Here is a 24,994-nt window from a genome sequence, read left to right as displayed (position 1 = left end):
CTTTTTCTACCCATCTCCCAATAAATATGAGCCCCCCCCCCCCCCCCCCCCCAACACACGCACACACCGTTACCATCGCAACAGACACCAAAAAAGTGCATTTCGCATGTCTTGAAAGGTTATAAATTGTTTTAAAAAAGTTTTGTTCTTTATTTATTTATTTATTTTTTTTTTTGTTATTTTATGTTTATTTTCAGATTATCAAACTTGAATTTCGATCATTATCAAATGGAAAACTATTTTACTAATGTCTTATCTTTGTATTTTTATCAATTTAAAATATAAATAAACTTCAATTTAATATTTAACCGAGTATGTAACTGAAGAAAGTAAAAAACATATTCACAAAATTAAAAAGATACAAATTTGGCAACAAAATTTTCATGGCAGGTTTATCAGACACATTTTGTGACAAAAAACGATTGAAAAGTTCTGTTAACATGAAGTCTCCTATCACATTTTTCATTAAGATGAACATGTATTGATAAAAAAAATAATGCCAAACTCAATTTACTCTTCAAAGTTTATCTACTACAGTTCGTTTTCCTTATCTGTTTATAGTAGAATTCGTATTCGTACACACCTTAAAAGTCTTAAATGTTTTTGAAAATTATTTAGTCGGTCCTTAAGATGGCATCTTTTTAAAACTGCAAAAAGTACTTCAATTTTGCACTAAATGCCTTTTGCCTTGCCAATATTTCTCTTCGAACCGGGTGGTGGGGTAAAACTATTAACTTCATGATTTTTTTTCTCCTGACTCATTCGAAGCGAATGATCAAGTCCTTAATCTGCAACAATCATTGCAGTTGAATAATTATCAACATGTTTAATTAATGATTGTTTATTGGTGATTAATTTATGAAGATTGTTTGGGTTCAACAATCATCAATCAAACATGAATAATAATAAATTGATGATGTAGTCATTCTTTGAAGTTCGTACCTCATGTACAGAAATTTCTGTATGCGTCTCGTACTATAAAAGATTTCGAAAAATTAAAATATCGCTTTCTTATTGAATCCACCCAATGTTTTATCAAACAGAACCTTGAAGCACTTCTTTAAAAACTCAGACAGTAAATCCCAGACAATAGATTATTGTTAAATTGTTCTCCAACATATCTCATTGCAGATTTTCCTATGTATAGTGGAGAACCATCCATCCAACTACAGTTCATTAGAATTTTCTAAATTCACATACAACACCCAACATCTATGGCCTAGAATAAAAACCTTGTGTATCTCATTTAAAAAATTAAAAAATATATGCAGTAAAACCCCTCCTAACGGACACCTCTCTTATGCGGACAATTTTTAATTCCACAGTTCCAATGCAAATAACATTAAACCCCTGTCCTGCGGACACCTCTCTATTGCGGACAAAAAAAAATTGTCCCGTTAGTGTCCGCATTAGAGGGATTTTACTGTATATGATATTTAGTTGGGTGCGCTCGTATCTCACACGTTTTTTGCTTCTCCTGTAAAGTTTGCATTTTCTGAGTCGCATGGTTATTGTAGACCATCGATATTCGTTTTTCGAACTTCTGCAATTTTACAAATTTGATCTCGCTTCGGATGCTTCGTGCTACGCACTCACGTGGACCTGTACAACATGATGGTCATGTCCTTGTAACTCAGCCTGATGTAACACAGTTTGGAGTGGGTGACACAGCTCCCCCAGTTCCTGCCGACGATGCAGTGCCACGTGGGATTATACAACTGATCGAAATCCTGCTTGATGCTTTCTGCTATGTGCTTTTCCGTGGAATAGACTCGTATGGCGTTGGCAGCTGCGCTGAGTGCCTGGCGTTGCATGTCCACGGGCATGTCCGATGCCTGGATCTTGATTTCACCAATGTCGTGGTCGGGAATCGTGGACGCTGCAACGATGCTGGAGCGACGACTGCGGTCTCTCTGCATGGTGTGGTTAGATTTTTTGGCTGGACTGGAAGAAGGGAAAGAAAGTTCAAAATGTGTTGAAAATATATAGATTTCTCTTATAATTGAGAAACAATCATCGTCCATCCTACAATGTAGCGCAGCAAAAAGAGAAAAAATTAAAAATTATTTCTCATCGATAACAAAACGAGATTTAGTGGGATGGAGAAAAAAAAAATTTTGTTTTTCAAAAACGGAATTTTTTTTCTTCCTATTTTGGATATATCATTTCTGTTGCTTTTCGTTTATAGCTGCCGCTCAGGGTTTTTTTATTTTGCACGAGGACAATGGCTCAAGCGCAGATTGAGAGGTGAAGGCGGTTCATAGGGAACATGACCCACCCCTTAAACGTCCAAATAAGGTGTGACTGTTAAATGACGAAACTCAGATTTCTTATTTTCAGAACGAATTCGGAACAAACTATCTGACCAAGAATCTGCAACTGTTAAATTTTCAAATTTAAAGATTTCTTTTCAAAATAAAAGGTTTTTTCCTCGTTAAAATAACTTTGCCCGAACTTAACCTAAACTTTACTATAACTCAAGACGTGTTCATTTCTTCTCTTCAGGACGATATAATACTTATGAAAAAAATTCAACTCGGCATTCTGGGGAACGGGCCCTGTGCTCCGACCCCCTCTGGTTACGTCACTGAAGAAGAGTGCGATTCAAAGACTATCTTTGGTGATATTAGGGATAGGTGTAGTCCGACGGCCTATTTTTCAAAACTAAAATCTTAAAAACGCTATTGCAAACTACCTTTCGAAACGTGAAGGGAAAGAACGTGTTTCATGAGTATTTTCCTGAAAAAGAGTTTATGAACGCAATTTCAAACGAACTTCGATGATACTTCGCAAAGAGACGCTGTTTCTTAGAAATTTTTCAAAATTAAAATCCCAAAAAGCGATCTTTTTGATAATGTTCGGGGAAGAGTTTGGGAATAGAACTCTCTGCCGAACACTTTGAAATTAAAATTTCAAAAACGCAATGTCGGACAACCTTCGGTGATAGCAGGGAGGGGAGAGGTTCGGCTCTTTCCCCGGACATTTTTTAAAGATTAAAGTCATAAATAAAAACCCAATTGCACACCAGCTTTAATGGTGAAAGAAGGAATGGAATTCGGAAACTCTCCTCCGGAAATTTTCCGAAATTGAGGTCCCAAAAATGCAATTTTAGACTATCTTTGATGATGTTAGGAGAATTAAGGATTCTCTACCCTGCAGTCAGATGATATTTGACAAGGGGAAGGGGGTGAGGTATGTCATGGTTCTCCTGCGGAAATGTTTCAAAACTGAAGACCGAAACATTTGTAATTAACATATGAGGCAGTGAGAAAATAAAGGGATGTGTAAGAAGCAAAATAAAAGATTTGGAGATAACCAGTACAAATAGTAGGGGAACCTCTTCTCTGTCTTGAGGCAAGAGTTTGTACTAGTAGCCCGGTTACTGCTGTACAGCATGATTTAGAAAAAAAATTCAATGAAAGCCTACCTAGGACGTTATCTTTAAACGCATTTTACTCAAAACTTGAAAATGTCCACTTATATCCTTTTGCTGTTTCACATGCAACCAGGGTACGTTGTAAAATCAATCGCCTCTTGATTTTTCCTGGGGGCCCCGGAGTTCCCCCACCCCCTCTGGGTCCAATCAGGGGATTAGAAATGTTTCCTTGTCCGAACTCGAGAAAAGGTAGCTTATATGCAGCTCAAAACTTATTTTTCACAAAGTTTTAATAATTCACAAAGAATCAAAACCAGCTCATTCCATTTTTTAAAAAATACGGGTGAGACAAGAAACATTTCACGCTCTTTTCATTTAATTTTTCCAAACGACTTTTTTCTTCATATGAATACCATTTGCTGTAAGACTTCTTTTTAAAATTAGTTGTATTTTTTAATTATTTACAGACAAAAAAAATGGATAGCGCTGGTTTTAAAGTTAACCACATTTTCTTTATTTTTAATTTTCCTTTCAAACTCGAATTCAATTCATGTGATACCTCATTTTTATGCCATGTACTGACTGTCCCATGCATTCAAAAATGAGAGTTTATGAAGAAATTTAACTAAGTTGAGTAACCCATATACGGTTTAAAACAGTAGCCGTATGAGCATGAGTTCAGCTGGTTTTGAACTAAAACAGGTTTTTGACTTAATTGAGGGAGAATCGTTCAAATTGTTTTGCAACGTATTTCCAGAGCTGCCAACTTTGGAAAATCTAAATTCGTAGCAGAGTTTTGCGCGGAGGGAAAACACTTTTAACTAACAAATTTAACAGACACAATGAATAAGTTACGTTCGTAAAATCCCGAAAAAGTAGCCTCTCCCCCCCCTCCCCTATTTTCAAGACCAAACTGATAAATTCAAGGGGGAATGGGGGTTAATCGAGAATTTTGAACATTTTTTTTTTTTTTTGTTATGTTATTTCTAAGCTTTGCAATAATTTTTAAACAAGTGTTTTCCAAATGTCGTTAAGTTGGAGATGCTCATTTGTACTAGCATTTAGGCAAATTGCTTTTTTTTTTAATGTATGACAATGTTTCCTTACTTTTGTTTTGTTTTTTAGAAAAGAAAACCTGCGCATTGAGAGGGGCATTAAAATCCTTAAAACGTTCTGATAAGGAGCTGAAAATGTTTTTTTTTTTTTTTTGAAGGAGTAGCAAATTATTATATTCTTATTATTTTATCTCTTAGTATGATAAATTCGTTTTTTTTAAAAAAATTTTAAACAAAATTTGGAACATTAGTTAGCACAAATGCATTATTATCTAAATAATTAATAACATGGACAATATCTGTAATGATTGAAATTTTTTTAGCGTTCCAAAAAAAGAAGTAAATTGTAATTTTTGAACTCCTTTTCGTAGCTTCGTAGTTTAAAGCTGTAGTTCGTAGAAACTACGATTTTTTCGTAGCATTTGGCAGCTCTGCTGTTTCCACCAAAAGATATAAAATTTTGAAGTAAAAACACTTTTGGAAAATCATAGAGTGAGTTGGTTTGGATACTAAAAGCCTCAAATAGTTTTATTGCGAGTTATTGACTCTACTTTTAAGGAAGAAGTACCTTTTACTTACAAATCTATGATGAGAGATTTTGGAGGATAATCATCCAGATCTTTTACAGATTCGGTTCGCTCTGATGTATCGCAACTACCAGTGATTTCTGAAATAAAATATTTGAGGTTAATTTTTGCTCTGCGCTTGTGCTAGTTTTCATTTAATACAAGCAGAACAATTGCACTCACCTTTTTGGAAAAGATCTCTGTTTCCATTTTTCGCCTTTTTATAAAATGATGCAACGCATACGACGCTGTAAATCTAAAAATGAATTAAATCTTTATTTATGTTCATGATAACACTAGTTCATTTTACCCTTACTTAGCCAATTTATTTTTTACAGAAATAAAAAGAAGTAAATAAAAAACGAATACATAAATTACTTTCAGTTTTAACATCTTGAATTCAAATAATGTTTTTGACAATCGCGAGTTGCGACAGGAACCTATCGTTGGGTTTCTTGTTTCCACGAGTGGCACCTCTCGGAACCGGCTTTATTTATACCCGACCCTCTCGAGTTGGCGCAATCTTTTTCAGACAAAAACAGCATCCCGCACGCAAACCTCCTCGAGCATGTCCTCCCTCCTGGGCGGTGGCGTGTGTGAAGGTTGTGGACACCACCGCCCAGGCGAAGGAGTGATCCCACTCGCGGAGACCAGTAGACAGTAGGGTGGGCCGAAAAAAAAATGAAATTTCGAATATTCGCCTAAAGTTGCGTATTTGTAAGCACAAAACGCATTTTAATATTATCAAGTTTGTACAACTCCTTAAGGCCTCTATCGAGGCTTGAATTTCTTCAAAAATAGGAAAAAATGGTCCAATTTTCCAAAAGTTGGTATGAAAATATAAAAGGTTTATAATATGCTTCCTTTTAACACTCTTTTTACATATCGTAGAAATTTTTTAGTCCGCACATAAGCGGTAAAATTTCGCGAAATTAACCAAAAATTGACTTTATTTATAACTTTTTTTGCATATTGCAATATTTCTTCTTAAAAATCCAGTTATTAATTATTTTTTTTTTTGCAATGAATGTGCACAGGCAGATTTTAGTTGGAAATGCAATTATATTTTGTTACAGTAACAGACCAGAACCCACTACGAGGATGTGGCTGCATTTCGTGCTCCATTCTTTCCTTCCCATTCACCCAGTCAAGTCACGTATTTAAGTTCTGGTATCAAATGAGACAATTCCCTCATTTTGTGCTGCTAAATTACTGTTAGGAATTGCATTGTCTATTAAATTAGCCCAGTGGTTGGAAGTAGCGCGCTACAAGTAGCAACGCTACTGTAGTAGCTACATTTTTCAGTAGTTTGTAGTGTAGCGCACTACTTAAAAAAAAGTAGAGCAGCGAGTAGTTCGATACAAAAAGCGTAGCTCTTGTTGAGATTTCTGAAAACTACTTTTAAATCAAGTTTCAAAAAAAAAAAAAAAAAAAAAACTCGTTTTCAAATGAATCTGATTGGCGCAAGTCTTACACGAGTAAAACTTGCACCAACTAGTTTCGTAAGGCTCAAAAAAATACGAGCTGACCTCAGACATTATTTTGACGCCATACGTTCTATCTGTTTGACGCCCCCCCCCCCCCATTAATTTGTTTGTCATCGAAACTTTCACATTTCCCCAATACTCACATTGAATAGAGCATGGCTTAGAAAGAAAAGAATAAGCGATAACTGTCAATTTAGTATGGCGTTTGTGTTTTCAGAGAATGTCCAATGTCCCGTAGATGAATATTTTAGATGTCAATGAGATTATTATGTCAATATCCACTTAATATGGAAGCTACTGTAAATATTAGAGAAGAGGATGACATTGAACTGCCCTGCCCGGCTAACAATAAATATTAGTGTTATAGAAATGTATGATAGCGGAAAATTTTCCGTTTCATGCAAATTTTGCCCGTTAAGCAAAAAGCTTTTGGTATCAATGTCATCCGCATATACAGTCAAATCTCAACCTACGCGAGGGATGCGTTCCAAGTCTCCTCGCGTTGATATTTTGCGTAGTGGGAAAGGGTATCTATACGATTTTTTTAAATGACCATACCAATTATTTTAGATAGTTTAAAGCACCCCTCAAACTGTTTTAGTCCATTTCTTAACTTCCCGTTACCTAATTTAAACATAGAGAATTGAAATTTTTCTGTACTTGAAAAAAAGTTATTAAATAGAAATACTGTTAGAATGCACAAAATCAATGGGAGAGATTGCAGCACTACAACAGTACTGTTCAGTTACAGTAATTATATTCGACGCATCTTTTGGTTCAAGCATATCGAAAATCTACATTTCTTTACTTCTCAGAAACCTTCTATTTTTCCTTTTATTTTCAAACTTTAGATAAACAGCCCGCATATGTGAAATTATGTTTCATCAACTTCATATTTAGAATGAAAAAGATGCGGAGTGGCGATTTGTACATTAACAATGCGATGTTTCGACTAGTACGGCGTGGGGAACTTCCGCTTTCAGTGATGCTAAAGGGAAAGTTCATTCATGAAACTAATATTGAGTGTCCAATAAAGATGGTGATACCTAAGCCCTGCGATTCCGTTCCGAAAGTTTTCGTGATGCGGGTGAGGAATTCCCGTCAACTCCAAAATTCGTTACTCAAAAAAAAAAAAAAAAAAAAAAAACTCGCTATATAGCCATTTTACGAAAATGGAATCGCGTTGTAGCTGGCGTTTACTGTTGTTTAAAATTGCACATTGAAGTAAAGTAAGCATTTTTAGTTATGTTTCATATTTCGGATAATTATTAATATTTGATGGGATACTTTTTCTATTGCTTTAATTTTTTCTCTTTTACTGATTGAGTGTTGATGTATTAACATAATAAAAGTCAATTATTAAATGTTGTAAGTTTTTAAGGTTATACGTTAAAATTGAAAAATGCTTTTGTTTCATTTTATCAGTGACGTCAGAAAAGAGATGATGTCCTGGTCCGAACCCCTCTAATGAAATTCAAGTTTTTCTCTTTTGTTTAAAACATGCTTTTCAAAATCTAGATCAATTTTATGTATATGTATGTCTATGTAATATTTAAATCAAATTAGGACTGCATCTATCTACATTTTCTTTAGCCGAATTGCACTTTTTGAATTAAATAGTCACTGTCAAGAAAGTATTAAAAATTTGAAGGTTGAATTCTTTCAACTTTTAAATCCTTTCTTGCAGCGAATATTCGTTAAAATAGTAAAAAATGTTTCGATTGACAAATTGGCTCAGTAAAGGAAAGAAGGAGTAAATAATTTTTAGTAATATTCCATGATCAAATAAGCCAATTTATTAACCTATTTTTTTTTTTTTTTTCATTCAATCCTCAAACGGTGTGTATGCGTATGCCTTTTATTTAATTATTTTTTTAAAAGTAGCGACTACATTTCAAAAGTAGTTTGTAATTGCTACATTTTGAAAAAAGTAGTTGTAGTTCGCTACAAAAAAAAATGTAGTTTTTTCAACCACCGAGCAAGCCTATTTATTTATTTACTTTGCACTTATTCATGTACTTTTTTATGCTGTAGGGTTTTTTCCCCTGCAGTAATATTATTTAAATTTGCACCCGTGTCTATATCACCCCAAATATAGAAAGAACTGGGCATACAAACGCTTTTCCCCTGTAGTGATATAATATCCCAACTTCTGGTAAAATTGCATGATGTATCATACGTGTCAGTAAAAAACGACAATAAATTCAACTATAACGTCAAGTTACACCCCAAATATTGTTGCGAAAGAAAAAATAGTACGTACCCTTAAAACTGTTAAAAAACCAACGACAATAGACACGAGGATATCAGCATTTCCACAGCTCGACTACAAATGGAATGACACCAAAACAATTATCGTGCATTCATTATAAAGTTAGTAATTCTTCCGTAGTAATGACTTTGTACTTACTTTAATTGTGATTAGCCGTAGAGCAGTGTATGCTGCCATTTGGTCTGCTTCTAGCTGTGAATTCAGTGGCCTTAAAGCATTCGGGTAAAAGCGGTCTCTTCTAACGTACTGGAATGCAAGGAAAAAAAATGAAAGAAAATTAAATTATTTTATTCACGCACGAAGGACAAATTTTGTAATTTTTGAAATCTAAAAATCGGTTACATCGAGGGAGGAGGGATATTAACTCATAGAAGCCTTAGTTTTTCGCCATATTTTCAATTCCAGTACGTTAATAATGTGTATAGTATGTAAGCAAGGGCGCCCATATAAGGGGGCAAGGGGGAGCTCGAGCCCCCCCCCCCCCTTTGAAATTAGAACTTCCTTGTTTTTAGTACTTTTTTCTTTGCAAAAGTGTAAAAACATTTCTTCTCCAGTCACAAATGAATAAGTTATTTAAAATGTCAAATTTTAATGACTCGAATCTGTCCTGAAATCAGTTTCCATGAGGAAAATATCCAGCTAAACCACGGGGGAATATTTGAGTCCCCCCCCCCTTGCAACTTTGCATATGGGCGCCCATGTATGTAAGGACTGTTAAGACTACTCAGGAGAAAATTCTGTATGCGAATAAAAAAAAGGCAAAGAAACAACGAAAACAGTATTTTCATGTAACCTTCGCCCTCAAAACCATCTAATGACCACCTAATTATTTATGCTATATGTACCTAATAACAAGTAGTATCCGTAATTTTAAAAAATGTCTTGGGCAGAGAGGGGGAGGGATCGTTGCTTTTAAAGCAATACGACCTTAAACTCTACTCAATGGCAAACCAGTCAGATTTAAGAGAAAAGAAGAAATACTTTTTTTATGATTGTACATATTAAGGGCATTATTTTTACGTCTGATGCATCGCAAGAGTGCATTCATACATTTTTCAGAGCAAAACCGTTTGATCTGCAAGAATGTATTACACTTCTTCAAACGGCGAGTTACATGACAAAATTATTTTTTTTTAAATACACATTTTATTTTATAATCATTCATTCATACTATACTACGCTTACCAGTAGCGGATTTACCTTATCGCATTTTCGAGTGAGCCCCACGACGCAGGGGTCCCTGAAAATGCTACGAATTTCGTAAGTGATTTGTTATATTGTTAATGAATTTATCAAACAGGCACATGAAAATCATTTTACGTTGCTCTGCTTATCTTTAAGAGGTCTCCAAAAATGTATTTCGATGGAACCACCCAGTTTGTAAATCCAAGGATTGACTATTCCTCAGTACTTGCTTAGCATCGCCGAAGTAATAGTTCATAAGAAGAAATAAAAAAAAAAAATTTGAAAAAAAAAATAGAACCGACTTCAAAATTGCTCTAAAAAGTGAAAAATAATTTTATTCTTTAAACACCACCGATAATATTTTTAAACATAATTTTTGAAGGTGGTGTTTAAAGAATAAAATTATTTTTCACTTTTTAGAGCAATTTTGAAGTCGGTTCTATTTTTTTTTTCCAAAATTTTTTTATTTCATTCTTTTTAGTGTAAATATTTCAGAAATAGTAAGATACCATCACGAAACTTCACCTTATTTTTTTCATAAAAGTGCTCCATATATATATATATATATATATATATATATATATATATATATATATATATATATATATATATATATATATATATATATATATATATATATAAAACATGCCTTAAAACTTTAAGCGATTGCCACTAAAAAATTACCCTTGTTCCTCTCTGGAATACATTAGTGTGTTAATTTAATTATAACTATTCAAATATTACGTTTTTCCTAACTAATTTACATTTCACAGCATACAAGTTGCTTGTGATGCAACCCTGTATCTCCTTACTTAGCCCAGATCATCTATTATTGACATAGTTGATAACGATAAAAATACTAAACTATAGTTGAGGCAAACTTAATCTGGTACCATTGTGAAGGCTAAGCAGATCCTGATTACTGCATCCCCTCGCTTCCAGGTAATTTTACCCCCACTATAAAGCAATGACACTGAAGAAACTTGATGCTTGCTTCAGAGAAGTCTTCATCCAAAATTATCATTACAATTACTATTAATGTTACTGTTGTATGGCACCAAACTTTTATAACAATGGGTTTTATATTTAATCATTTAATAGGGAAATTGCATGAAATTTACTGTTTTTTTTTGCGAATAACTTTTTTTTCTATAGAACAAATATGGTCAAACAAAGTAATGGGACCTAAGTTGAGCCATCCCCTACCCATTAAAAAAAATCATCAAAATCGGTTCACTAGGTGAGACGCTGTAAGTGGACAAAAAAAAAAAAAAAAAACATACATACGGTATGGACTGATAACCGCCTCCTTTTTGAAGTCGGTTAAAAAGTCAATGCATGAGAAAATGAGGATCAAAATGAAATAAAAGCGAATTTCGTAACGAAAGAAAAAATTCTCACTAAAAAGCAGTAGTATCGAAACGCAGTGGCGTAGCCAAGGGGAGGATAGGAGAACCCCCCCCCCCCTTAACAATGCAAAATTTCTGTCTACGCCACTGCCGGAACGGCGCTCCGGCACCTATAAGTTGGAGCAAAGCAAAGTCAGCAGTGTTGTGAGAAGTTTGAAACCACCATTATATATTATATGCCCACACTGTTAAGTTATCCTTGCCCCAACTGCAGACGTTGACGACGATTGAGGTAAATTTCACTAAGCGCACTTTGATTAATTTCTAGAAATGTGGAAAAAATGTAAAAAATAGTTATGTATTAAAAAAAAAAACTATGGGCAATTTTTTGTTGCAATATATTTTTTTAATGTTCCAGATTTGTTTTAAGCCTGCATTATTGTAATTTTGGATTAATCATGTGCTAATTAGTCCAAATGCGCTAACATCTGAAAATCGATTTAAAATGCACTTAGTTTTTCCACTAAACCGACGATATATCCTTACCATGATTAGCCTCAGAAGAACAAAACCTGTACTTGCTGCTATGTCAACTGCGGCGAAAACGGCCAACAGCAATACTGTTCTCAAAGACACGCTGCCCTGAAAAAGTTACAAGTTTCGTTAGTGATAAGCAATTTTGTTCATAGATTTATCAAAAATACTTGCAAAAAAAAAAACATTTTCACTTTTCTGCTATATAGCAGTGTTCAAGATAGAGGTGTCAGAATCCAAATTTTTGGGAGGACGGAAATTCTCAATTTGCCGATTGGAACTCCAAATTTTGATGAATGATGATAACTTTGAAGAATAGAACTTCTAATTTCGCGGGGTTAGGAGAATTTCGCCGAATTATAATAATTTTGCCGAATAAAACTCAAAATTTTGCCGAATCATTAGACAAAATTTGCAAATAAGGAATTGTTTGGGAGGTCACGGTGACCTCCCGTAAGGGCCGCCTGGTTTCAGAGTTGGATTTTCCAACTCGTGATTTTAAACTTGTTTTAGAATTTGGTTGCAGGTCACTGAAATGAAATTCATTATCCCAAATTAAATGCAATAATCAATGAGATCAGTGGTCGCGTATCTCAATCTGTTTCGTCTCGCTCCCCCCTTTTTGAGAGGGGCGTGTGATCCCAGTACTCTCATCCTTTTCTCAATTTTGATCACTTCACAAAATTTCAGAAGAACAAAGAACTGTACGATTTTTTCCATCGTAAAAATCGTGCATAAAGAAAACTATCTATCACACAAATTACCCTTCTCAAAGATTGCGAATACAAGAATACAACGTTGGGGTTGCGTCAAAAAAATTTCGTCTGTATGACTAAAGCTTGACCACGGAGAGATAGCAGATGACCTTGAAGCGGAAACATCATTTGCTTCATTTGCAGTAGGTTGTTTGTAGTAATTCTGTAATAGATAAGATCAGCGAGAACGTGCCTCTTGCTACTCGGCGCTTTCTAGCTGATTCTACCTATTACCAATCAATCCGCTTCGAGGTCATTCTCTATCTCTCTCTGGTCAAGCTTTAACTGTCCCCATGTAGAACTCAAGGAGCGAATCACAACTGCTATACGCTCTATAGATACTTTCCAATACATGGAATGAAATCGGGTATTGTTTGCATGAACTATGAGTTACAGAATTTTAGAGATGGATTTCAAATTTAAATATATTAATATTTATAGGTATATACTTTAAGTGAGTGGGTACAGTTTGTTGCTACTGCAACTGCTTATAGAATTTTCCAGTTGGCGGAAAGAAACGTGCCATCAAAAACAAAAGTTAATGCTGTAATAACTGGCCATTTTCCTTCCTTTTCGAGATCGTTTCGTCAGGTAATATTGTATTAAATGGTGAATGAACAAATGCGGTTAAATTATTTATGTTCAGAAGATGTGTGCTCAAATGATGATGTTCTACAACTTTGTAATTCAATCCCCTTCCATCTCGTATCAGTTAATTGCATTTATTTTGTTAACATACCATACTTTTAATCATGACCTTATTGGATCTCGATGGGCTTGTACTAAAGCAGCGAGATCGAGTAAGGCCATGATCTAACTAGACCAGGCAAAATAAAACTTATTTGTGGACGATACTTACTCCTCGGCTTACTTGTTTAATGGCAAACGCCATCCACCACCAACTGCATATATAAATCGCGACAAAAACAACGCTCAAGACTAAAGTCGTCCTTGACGATCTCAGTTCGGCTGAAAATGAAGAAAAAAAAGTAAATGTCTGTTACATGGTATTTAGGTTATTACTTTCTTCTAAATCTAATATATAGAAGAAAGTATTGGATTCGTGCAAATTTTCGAATTTCGAATTTTGACGGATTCGAACGTTTTGAGGTGTGCTGAGTCCATTTCGACCACTTTTGGAAAATGTCTGTCTGTCTGTGTGTGTGTGTGTGTGTGTGTGTGTGTGTGTGTGTGTGTGTGTATGTGTGTGTGTATGTATGTGTGTCACGTCTGTGTGTGACCAGTTTTTTGTGGCCGCTCTACAACAAAAACTACCGCATGAAATCGAACGAAATTTAGTACACATATGTGCCCCTATGTGAACTTGTGCCCATTAGTTTTTGGCGCGAATTCCTCCAAGGGGGGTGGAGCAATGGGACGTTTTTCGAGTTACGCGTGCTTGCTATTCCTCAGGAAGTTACTGGCGGAATCAAACAAAATTTGGTCCATATGTTGGTATTAACAGGAACAGGTGCTGATTCAATTTTGGTGTCAATAACTCAAACGGGGGTTGAGCTATAGAACGTTTTTTGTCGTCAATTGTGACTGCTGTATCTCAAGAAATAATGAACGGAATGAAAGAAAAATTTATCGGCAAGTAGCCCTTAGTGGGTATAAGAACTGATTTTATTTTTGTGTCAACAGCTAAAAAGGGGGTAGCGCAATCACCCGTTCTTTTTTTCCATTTTGAGTGCCCTATCTCAAGAAGTAATGCTACGTTCTGGTTGAAATTTGGAATATATGTGAATCCATATGTAAACAGGCTTTGGTTCTATTTTGACGCCAATCGCTCCAAGAGGTGTTGATTTTTTTTTTTTTTTTTTTTTTTTTTGCGAATAAAAATATTTTTATTAATGCAACAATAAGAAAGATAAATCGTAATAGATTGTCGTCTGCGTATTTCTCGTGATTTTAATTGTATGGAAATGATCGGAAATATTATCTCAATGATTTAAAATTTTTAACTGTTGCCATCTTATGTTTGTTAACAAATAAAATATTTGTAATTCATTCAAGCAAGGCTTTTAAAATAACTATCAATTTTCGCTCTTTGCTTTGCTTTTGCAATAATTCAGACATTGGGATAGTCGTCAAGTTTTTGCATGTGTCATTTTGTTTTTGTTGGGAATATTGCTTCCTCGTCAAGCATGGGGAGGGATCAGAAAAAAAAAAAAAAAAACAGAAAAATATAGAAGAAAGTTTCGTGATGGCCACAACATACTCGTAATTGTATGGAAATGATCGGAAATATTTTCCATAGACTAATAATAAGAGTAGACCGAGCTATGGCAACCCTTTTGCTGCTCATAAACCAAACCATGTGACTGGTGGATATCCTAGCAACAGCGGGCGTTAATCGTAGCAGACGATCAACGCCAGCGCGAAATAAAATAAATAGAATTGATGGAACTCGGAAGAATGATCTTTTATGGAGTCCGATTTGTAAATTTGTTATTCTAAGTTGTAAATATTTTGTTAATATAGTGAGTTTTTCGTTTAGATAGCATTGTGCATTTTCTTTAGTCAATTTCAATAACTCTCTAAGCAATAAAAGATGCAAGCAACCAAGAAGAATCAGCAAACGGTAAGATTTTTACCTACAGTTTCAATTTAAGATACCGATTAGTACATTTTTGCGTTAACGCAAAACGTTTACGCTATTTCGTTCACGCCAACGCTGACAGCTCCAAATGAAATAAAAGTTACCGAAAACTGATCAAAAACTATTACTAATGTCAAAATAATGCATAACTAAAAGAAAAACAGTTCAATCTCTGCACCTGGAAGTTTTTTTAATGAAAACACATTGTCTTAAAATACATGTCGAGTGCCAAACTATAGATAATGCTGCCATCTAGCAACCATGCTGCCAAAGTCTTCGCCAAGCCCTTCCACTAGTCACATGATACATCTATGAACCAATTTTCTTTATCAGCAAGAATGAGAAAGCTCGGTCTACTCTTATTATTAGTCTATGATATTTTCTCAATAATTTAAAATTTTTAACTGTTGCCATTTTATGTTTGTTAACAAATAAAATATTTGTAACTAATTCAAGCAAGGCTTTTAAAATAACTTTCAATTTTCGCTCTTGCTTTGCTTTTGCAATAATTCAGACACTAGGGATGGTCGTCAAGTTTTTGCATATGTAATTTTTTTTTTTTTTTTTTTTTTGAATATTGCTTCCTCATCAAGCATGGGGAGGGATCAGATAAAAAAAGAAAAATATAGAAGAAAGTTTCGTGATGGCCACAACATACTAGTTTTTAATAAATTCATACAATTCAGGAAAGATATTTTTCCCAATTAAATTTCACATTAAAAGTAAAATAGGTGAGCATGTTTATATTATAAGTAGCTAAAAGCATAATTGAGCAGTTTTCGTTTTCTCGTCCGTCCAGCGCCTGGGTTACCCAAAAGGCTAGGGAAGCTTTAGCTTCAATTCAGAATTTTTAAAGGGCCCAAACATCACTGTAAAACTAACAATTCCAGTTTCTGCTTTTAACTGCGTCTTTAAAGAGACTTGACTTGCTAAGAAATTTTTTTTTTAAAGAAGTAAATTTTTGAAAGTGAGGACACATTTGATAGTTTGCTACAAGCTAGATTTTCAAATGTGATTTGATTCAACCCTGTTACATTGTACTTTTATAACATTTAATTTCCTTTGTGAAGTGTCAAGCTGAGAATTCAAATACATCATGAGAAATAAACAAAATTTCTGTCAGTTGATAAAAGGTGCAATAAACTTAACTCTGAATTCTGCTTTGCCACTCAGTGTTCAATGTGTCAATGTGCATAGAATGTTTAGAAAAAGTTTCACAAATAAAAAGTAGGGGGCCCCAAAATGAGGCCGAGCTTCTCCTAATTTCAGAGGTTAATCGGGCCCTGCGTCCGTCATTTAGGGAGAGGGGCCGTTCCCCCCTAATAACATGTTCTGTCACTTTAACATTGAACTCAGTGCGGAAAGAAATAAGTATGATATGAATGAAAATCGGGCGAAACCTGTGTAAGTTGACCACTTGCGGTGCAGTACTTTAGGGGTCAACTTATGGAGGTCGGTTTATATGATATAGTAATTGACCACCCTTGTAAGTTGACCACTTTTTCCGGCACAGAATTTGTCCTATATCATACAAATCAACCTCTATAAGTTGATCACCTGCTTAAGTTGACCACTAAAGTACTGCACCACAATTAGTCAACTTACACAGGTTTCACTTAGGAGCTTAGGACAAATTCTGCACTAAAAATAGGGAGAGGGGGGGGGGTCTTAGACAGGTGGTCAACTTTACATGTTTTACTGTACTTGCAACTGGCTGGTAAAAAAGAGATTTCAATCTCGCAGTTATTATATCGAACATTATGGATGTTTTTTATATCAAACATTTTCAATGTTTTTTATTCATTTATGTCTTAAACAAATATGTGGAAGATACTCCTCCGCAATTTTTATCGCAACTCAAGAAAAAAAAAATCAAGGATGTTTTGTGCTTCTTACACACAAGTTACACTGCACAAGAAGTGAGGAAAAATAAGACCAAAATAGATCAAGCCTATTTAAGATCAATAAGAGCAAAATAATGGTGTCCCTAAATGTTATTAAGCTAGAAAGCCAAAGGATAAAGCATCAATTCAAATCAAAACAGCAAGCTTCTAAATCTACCTCATTATCAAGTTACCGGAGAGTCATCTGCGCTGTGTCTGTACCACTTTCATTTGGGCGTCAACTTCCATTGCATTTAGACCTCATCCGCAAATGTTCAGTTGATTAACGATTCTGAGAGCGCTTTTGAATGTCAAAAAGGAAAACGTCACAAAGCTTCTGTCAGTTTTATAAGTTTAGAACTTTTAAACGATTAAATGCTTCCTCCACGAAAGGACAGCCTTGTCTTCCTTGTTATGATACGCTCTCATAATTGGACTAAACTGGGGAGGCGAATGTGGGGACGACAGGGTGGAATGAACTGTGACACGTTAGTTTTAGAACGTTTTCTTTTTTCTCCCTTCAAGTATTAATGTTTCTTTTCATTGTTCTCTAGTTACGTGTCTACTAAGCAATCCAGTTTGAAAGCATGGGTGCAAAAAGTGCGAGAAATTGGGTAACCAGGGCTTTTACTCCATTAAGTCAGGCTCAGATTAAGGCATGGGCACAAGAGGCACAGACTCAGGGTTTTGGAGGGCACCAAATCTCTCACTATTTATTTATTTATTTATTTTAGTTGAGTTATTTTATATTGCACTGTAGTTTGATTTCCATATAACAAAGAAAAAAGTTCTTGTAAGTTTTTAATCTATTTCGCAAATCCAAAAACTACTCCGCTCTCAACATTATATTAACACTTTTTGTCCATTCAAAAGTGAAATGATAGATACTTTTAGATATGTAGGGGAATGTGGGGTAAAGTGAGAATGAGCTTTTTCAAAATGAACAAATTGGAAATATGTTTTGAAAATTGCAGTAAATAGAAAAAGAACATTGTATTTCTCATTAAAAAACTTTTATTGAAACAGTATTTCTTACTTTTGATAGTAAATTTTTGCGCCTTCAAAAGAAAAAAGTGGAAAATTTTCCCTTATTTTTCATGGAGCAAAGCGAAAAATAAAATATTTTTCTAATGAAATATTTTCTTTTCGATTATTGAAAAATATATTTAATCAAATGAATCAGCAAACAAAGGGTTAAATAAATAAATGGAAAGATATTGAAACAATTACGAAAAATTAAATAAGCAAATTATTTAATGATTTAAGTGAAAAACCAATGTAAATAAAGTACAAATTGTGAAGAAAAAGTTCTCTCACGACTTTCGGTTGTGTTGGTGAGCTTTTTGAACTGATGAAGAGGCTCCATTGTAGCTTTGAAATAGCTATATGCTGTATTTTCTTCACAGTTTGTGCTTTATTTTCGTAAGTTTTTCACTTTAATCATATTGTAGCACAAAGCGTATATGATAATTTTTCAAATTACTTAATGTATGAAGAAAAGTAAATGAGTTAGTAAAAGAGTAAATGAATAAGGGAATTAATAAATGAAGGAAAATCGATGAATTAATAAATGAATTCGTAAGTGATTTAGTAAATGATATAGTGAGTAAACAAAATTAACTATTTCACTCTGCCCCAACTACTTCGCCCAGCACGTACTAGACCATTGTACAAAATAATTTATGCAACAAGCTTAAAATTAGCTAAATAAATTCTTCACCGAATATTAGAAGTTCTGAATTATTTTTTTAAAATGTTAATAACAAGAACTTTATCATTTTATATTTTATAAGAACAAAAATAATTTTTGACTTACAACATAATACTACAATTTGAATATCAATTTTTGAAAATTGTCTGTATTATGATATGTCGTAATATTAAGTGGTATTTTTTTCCTGACTGGAATAGACTATATCGTCGCCTCAGAGTAACAGTAAGATATCTTAGTGTTATTTCTGGGATTAGATATCTTACTGCTGCTCTGAGGCAACATGTGATACTACAAAAATAGTACTAGATAATACTAGATAGTTTGCTCAAAAGGCAGAGTAAATATTTAACCATTTCAGTTTGCTCCGATATTTCCCTTTGCCCCACATTCCCCTACATCTCACAGTAATCAAACAAAATGTGACAATACCTTATACTATAATATATTGTATCACAGATACCACTACCACTTTTATTATTGCATATAATAATGTACATTGTATTACACATAATATAAATGATGTAGTATATATACCAGTTGCGGTAATACGTAAGTATTAAAATATTTTATTACTTCGTTACATAGTATTCGCGAGAGGGAGGTACCAAATAAAACTAGTTCTCAGTGTGCTTAAAAGCCATAGTCAAGTACGGATTAAGGTGTCTCTCTATGGTTTAAGAACCTGGACCTGATGCCCCACGAATCGTTTTAAATCTCCTACCACTGGCGTAGCCAGGATTTTATTTTAGAGTAACTTTATATTTTAAAGAAGAGAGAAAAACAAGCCCAATGACAGATGTTTAATTTTACTTAAAATCATTTGACAAACTAATGGTTCTGTTTTTCTAAACGTTTTTCCCCTATCCTCTTTTAACAAAAGACTGGTTCCATGCTTTTGCGTTCAAGTTGTTTCTTACCATGAACTGCACTACAAATAAGAGTATTTTGTCTTAACATCAATTTTTTGTGAAATAATTACATTTTTTGTTTAAGAAAAAGGGGGAGGGGGAAAGCATGTTTTATAATTTGAATTTCTTACATTATACAAATTGGAAATAAATATAACAGGTGGGATGAAAACTTCGTAGGCTGAAAATTAAGGAAGTTAATAGAGTTAAATCCATGCTGTTTTTAGTTAGTACCAACCTTCAAAAGATATACTTATTAATTTCACAGTTGTTGGACATCTGGTTTGTGAGATATAGCGTTGAAAGTGAAGCAACTTTCGTTATTGTGTAAAAAATGAGTAACAAAGAATTTCCTGTGTTAATGAAGCAAAATTTTTAGCGACAAAAAATACTGTTGAAGCTAAGGTTTGGCTTGATTTAGACGATTACGGTTATTTGGACTCTGAACCAGGTAACTCAGCCGTTGAGAAGTGGTTTGCTACATTTAAACGGGACGAAACGAACATCGGAGAAGATGCACGCAGTGGACGCACCAAAGAGGCTTTACCGACGAAAACATCAAAAAAGTCCACAAAATAATTTTGAATGATGGTAAAGTGAAGTTGACTGGGACAGTCTAGACCTTTAAGATATCAAAAAAAAAAAAGTGTCGGGCATATCGTGCATGAATATTTGGACATGCGAAAGCCGAGTGCAAAGTGGATGCCGCACGTGCTCACAATCGATCAAAAGCAACAACGTTTTGATGATTCGGAACAGTGTTTATCGATATTCAACCGTAATAAAATCGAATTTTTCCGTCGATATATCACTGTGGATGAAACGTGGCTCCATCACTACACTCCAGAGTCCTATCGACACTCAGTCGAATGGACTGATCGCGATGAATCGAATCCAAAGCGTGGAAAGACGCAACAGTCGGGTTGCAAGGTTATGGCATCAGTATTTCGGGATGTACATGGTATTATATTAGTAGATTACCTCGAAAATAGTCAGACCACCAACAGAATTTATTATATAAAGGTGTTGGAGTGTTTTTGAACCATGAAATCTTGAAGCAAAGGCCTCAGCTGAAGAAGAAACAAGTTCTGTTTCATAAAGACATTGCACCATTTCACAAATCAATGAAAACTATGGCGAAATTGCATGGGTTATGCTACGAATTGCTTCCCTATTCACTGTATTCTCCAGATCTAACCACCCAGCGACTATTTCTTCTTTGCAGGCCTCAAAAGAATGCTCGTTGGAAGGGAATTAAGCATCTCTGCAGAGGGAATAGTCGAAACTGAGGCTAAAGAGAAATCATACATTAAAACTGGTTTTGAAAAACGGTATGATAACTATAATCGCTCTATCGCCCACGAAAGCAACCATATTAAATAATATAATTGAATTTTACCAACAAAATATGTTTTACGATGCTAGCCTACGAACTTTTCAGCCCAACTGTTAATTGTATGTACCCTAGTTGAAATATCTTGTTCTACACAAGCAAGAACATTATGTGGGAAAAAATAGACAGTTTCTATTTTATTTTCTTATTCATTTCGGTGGACCCTCCCCTTGGCTACGCCACTGTTGTTACCCATTTTGGAAAATTAGTTTAAACGATTTTAAGGGTGTTTATTTGAAAGAACTGGTTTTGCGTCAATCCAGTTAAACCATATGGAGTTTTTTTCCACATAAGTTGCTCGCAATTACCACTGCCCTGGTAACAGCACTTGAAATCAAAGTAATGATCATCCAGAAAAAAGGGAAGAAGAAAAGAAAGAAACTTACGCAGATAAAACTGCGTCAACTCCTCCTGCAATAGGCTGATGTGTCTGGAAGAGGATGCGGTGTCCGTTGTGGTGGTTCCTGTAGGTGTGGGAAGGGGGAACCAGTCGTTCAGCACCGCCTGGAGGTATCCCACTTCCCGGTCTACCTCATGCAGACGACAGGTAAGGAGGATCAAGGCCATGAAGCTGAGACCCTGGATGGAGAAAAAAAAAAGATAGCTTTGATATCAGAAGAGTTTGACGATCCGTTTTAAAGAGTTTCTTTTATTACGGAATTACAGACTCTGATTAAAGCACGGGATTTGTCAACTAGGGCTTATAGGAGCCCCCAAGGCTTAGGATCTCCATTTATTTTCAAAAGTTAACATTATATGTAACTTATTTTTATTTATGAAACTCAAAACATAAACTGACGTAAACAACAGCTGTTGAACTGTTTTCTGTTTCGTTTTCTTCAAATAATTGTATTTACTTTGTATTTGTGATTTAAATTAACAAATGCAAATAAATTAAATTTATTCAATACATTTGCACAATAAATTACTTTGCAGTGTTATAGTCAAGCTATATTGAAGTTTGCACAAACAGACTAAATATTCCAATTAAAGAAGGGGAAAGAAAGCACTTTTAGTCGTATTCATAACACTAATATTTAACATTTTAAACTTTAACATTTGAAGAGAAATCTACTGTAGTTAATTATGTTTTAAAATTTCGGTAGGAATACATATGAAGTGCATATTGATGAAACAGATGAGTACTAAGGTGCATTTATGAAACGAATACTAAAAAACCAGAGCTGCTAAAAATGTTGGGATGAATTATGGGAATGATGGTATGTTGTGTAAGAAAGGGAGACATGGCAGTGCTCGGATGAACAAGTTATAGTGGTCAAGTAAGTCAAGTTATATTGGTTCGGAGTCTCACTTGTAACATGACCACTATAATTATTTAGGGAAGTAATATTTTTTTCTTCTGAATACATGCCATGTTTGGTTGAACGTAGGAACTATAATTTTAGGGAGCTCAATCGTAATAATGGAATCGAGTGCGTCAAGCTTCAAAAAATTATTAAATTTTGACACGTCCATGAGGAATTTTTACCCATCCTTGAAAAATTGTTACACGTCCTTTTACAATTTTTGAAATCATATTATGTATTTTTTCATTATGATATTGCTAAACATTGCACAACAGTCATAAACTAACAACAAACTTTTGAATGAACCACATTTAGTTTTGTAATTCATTACATTTTTGGTAGGATAACATGGCCATCGATACGCCCCGTGCAAGGTTCCGTGCATTTAGGCAAAGTTCAATAGTTGGTGCTTTATCAAAGTTCATTTTTTGTTATCAGTTGATTATTGCATTTCATAGATCTTGTTTGACGTTTTAACGCTTTTTTTTTCGCGTGTATGTGTGCATTCCTTGAAGAAAATCGTTTTTTAACAATAGCTATTGCCCGGCCTAATATCAAGGATGGTACAATTTACTGGATGATATTTTCATTCTCATTTGAGGCGAGCTTTCTTTGGAGTGTATTCTGCACCATGAGCTACCCCCCCCCCCATTCCCCCTTCTCGTAGAAGGGCATCCGTGACAAAAAAAGTTTCACCAATTTTCTTCTGTTATTCACGGCTACACAAGAGTCAATTTCTTTCGGGTTTTAGAAAAAGTTCATAAACGAAAACAAGATAAATAACCACAACTCTATCGCAATGGCACGATTTCGGAATTACACTAGCCGATGGTTTCCTCTGATTCAGAAGGGAAAACCACGCCCTTGCTTTGAGCAATGGAAGAAGTTAACATTTGATAAATGGATTTTTAAATGATGTGAACTCAAATAACAGTTTTCAGCTTTTTGTCACCTGCATAATAAGAGCAACAACACATTTGAAAGAAAATATATGAATGCTCGACCCCGCTTGTTTTTCTAGCGACCGTCCAGGGATCAATCATTTCCTTCTTCCTCTATTTGATTTATTACTTTTCTCATCTTCTTTTTGTTATATTTTATTTTGTTTCTTTTTTTAATAAAATTTTCCCTTCGTAATTAGATTATCCCCTTTAGGTCTTAAAATTCCACCTCCCCCTCTTACTTATCCTTCTGATCTGAACAACCCCTCCCCTCCCCCATTTTAGTTTCGAGAAAATTCTCAATCATTAGGGTTTTTTTTTTTTTTTAAACCATTAAAATTTTGATCAAATCTTTAGAGAGAGAGAGATCTTTATTTTTTACAAATAAACGATCTTTCCCAAACAATTGGGGGTCTGTACATGCTGCATATATTTTTAATGAACACAACCGAATAATGACAACTACACGGAAAAAAAGGACATTTTTTCCCGCACGTTACAGCTCATATATATGCAATATATGAGCTGTTATAAGCGGGACAACATGGCGATTTTTTCGCGGAATGGCTCAATAAATTAAAAAAAAAAAAAACTGTAAGCTTATCGCCATCAAAAGATTGACATGCATTGCTACAGTCAGTAAGCACATATAGAACTAATACACATAAACAATGAGCCTTTACTAAAGAGTATGCTCATGTTTTCTGACATAAAAAACGACCACCTCCAGTACATTTAAAAGTTGGGCTTTAAAAAAAAATTAAAAGCTGAAATCAAATAAGAATTTTTTTTGCTACTTAAACTAAGATATTTTTGTAAAAATCAATTCACTTGTTTAGCACTGACAATGAACTCTGAAGGTTTCACTAAATTCATCTCGTTTCAGTTTCCAACCCTGCTATCCAGGAAGATGTTTAGATTTGCTTTGTATAGGTCTGAATTTCCTGGTGGTGAGCAGGTGCATCCCGAACTTAACATTTTGGGAGAACGGAAATCCTTAATTTGTCGAACGGAACTCCAAATTTTACCGAATGATAGAAGACCTGTCTGCTCACATACGTATATCTGATGAAAAGGTTCATTCGGGCATTCAAAAATAGCAATATTGAAATTAGGGGAGACTGGGGTAATGGCGGTCAGCGGGTAATGGCGGTCAGTATGATCTCTCGTAAAATGAATAACGCAGGTTTAAACTGATTGGGGCTGCCATTTCATGGAAATTTATGGATATACTATTGAAACGCTCGCCTTCTTGCCAGTCGTCGTTTGCCTGTTGTGTAAAGACCTGGTTTCCTAGAAGCAAAGAAATCACCGATCCTCGACGTCGCTCCTCGCTGTGACGCTGAAATCAAAGTCAAGTGATTCCGGCGTGGCCATTCACGACGTCGATTTAGCTCGGACGCGTATGCGCAGAAGAATCAAGTTTTCCCCTCGGCGAGGAGCGACGCCGAGGAACCTGCGATTCGCTCCTAAGAAACCAGGGGTTTAGAAAGACTATTTTGATGTTTCGCCTTATAAAGAAGAGAATAGTTAAATTCACTACCAGCTCTTACTGTTTACCTTTCCTGGAACGAGTTTAATCTCAAAATAACAAGGTAAGCCACTTTGTTGTACGTATCACATAGTGTTTCATTAAGATTGTAAGCATTGGTATTTGTTTTATTAGC

At 34.7% G+C, this 24,994-nt stretch overlaps 1 protein-coding gene across 1 annotated transcript in view; it reads right to left on the bottom strand.

Annotated features, from left to right (window-relative positions):
* Window positions 1–1,592: 1,592 nt before the first annotated feature.
* LOC129224494 (uncharacterized) overlaps window positions 1,593–24,994 on the bottom strand; it is a 65,119-nt gene continuing 41,717 nt past the window's right edge. The window contains exons 2-9 of the mRNA XM_054858955.1: window positions 21,466–21,658; window positions 13,439–13,548; window positions 11,837–11,932; window positions 8,895–9,002; window positions 8,748–8,810; window positions 5,181–5,253; window positions 5,011–5,098; window positions 1,593–1,944 (exon numbers count right to left, since the gene is read on the bottom strand). Of these exons, the coding sequence (XP_054714930.1) occupies window positions 1,593–1,944; window positions 5,011–5,098; window positions 5,181–5,253; window positions 8,748–8,810; window positions 8,895–9,002; window positions 11,837–11,932; window positions 13,439–13,548; window positions 21,466–21,658 (1,083 nt within the window). The remainder of the gene's footprint in view (window positions 1,945–5,010; window positions 5,099–5,180; window positions 5,254–8,747; window positions 8,811–8,894; window positions 9,003–11,836; window positions 11,933–13,438; window positions 13,549–21,465; window positions 21,659–24,994) is intronic.

This window comes from Uloborus diversus, chromosome 6, assembly GCF_026930045.1.
Source record: "Uloborus diversus isolate 005 chromosome 6, Udiv.v.3.1, whole genome shotgun sequence".
NCBI lineage: Eukaryota > Metazoa > Arthropoda > Arachnida > Araneae > Uloboridae > Uloborus > Uloborus diversus.
The sequence above is the reverse complement of the archived record's forward strand: the minus strand, read 5'-3'. Positions and strand labels throughout refer to the sequence as shown.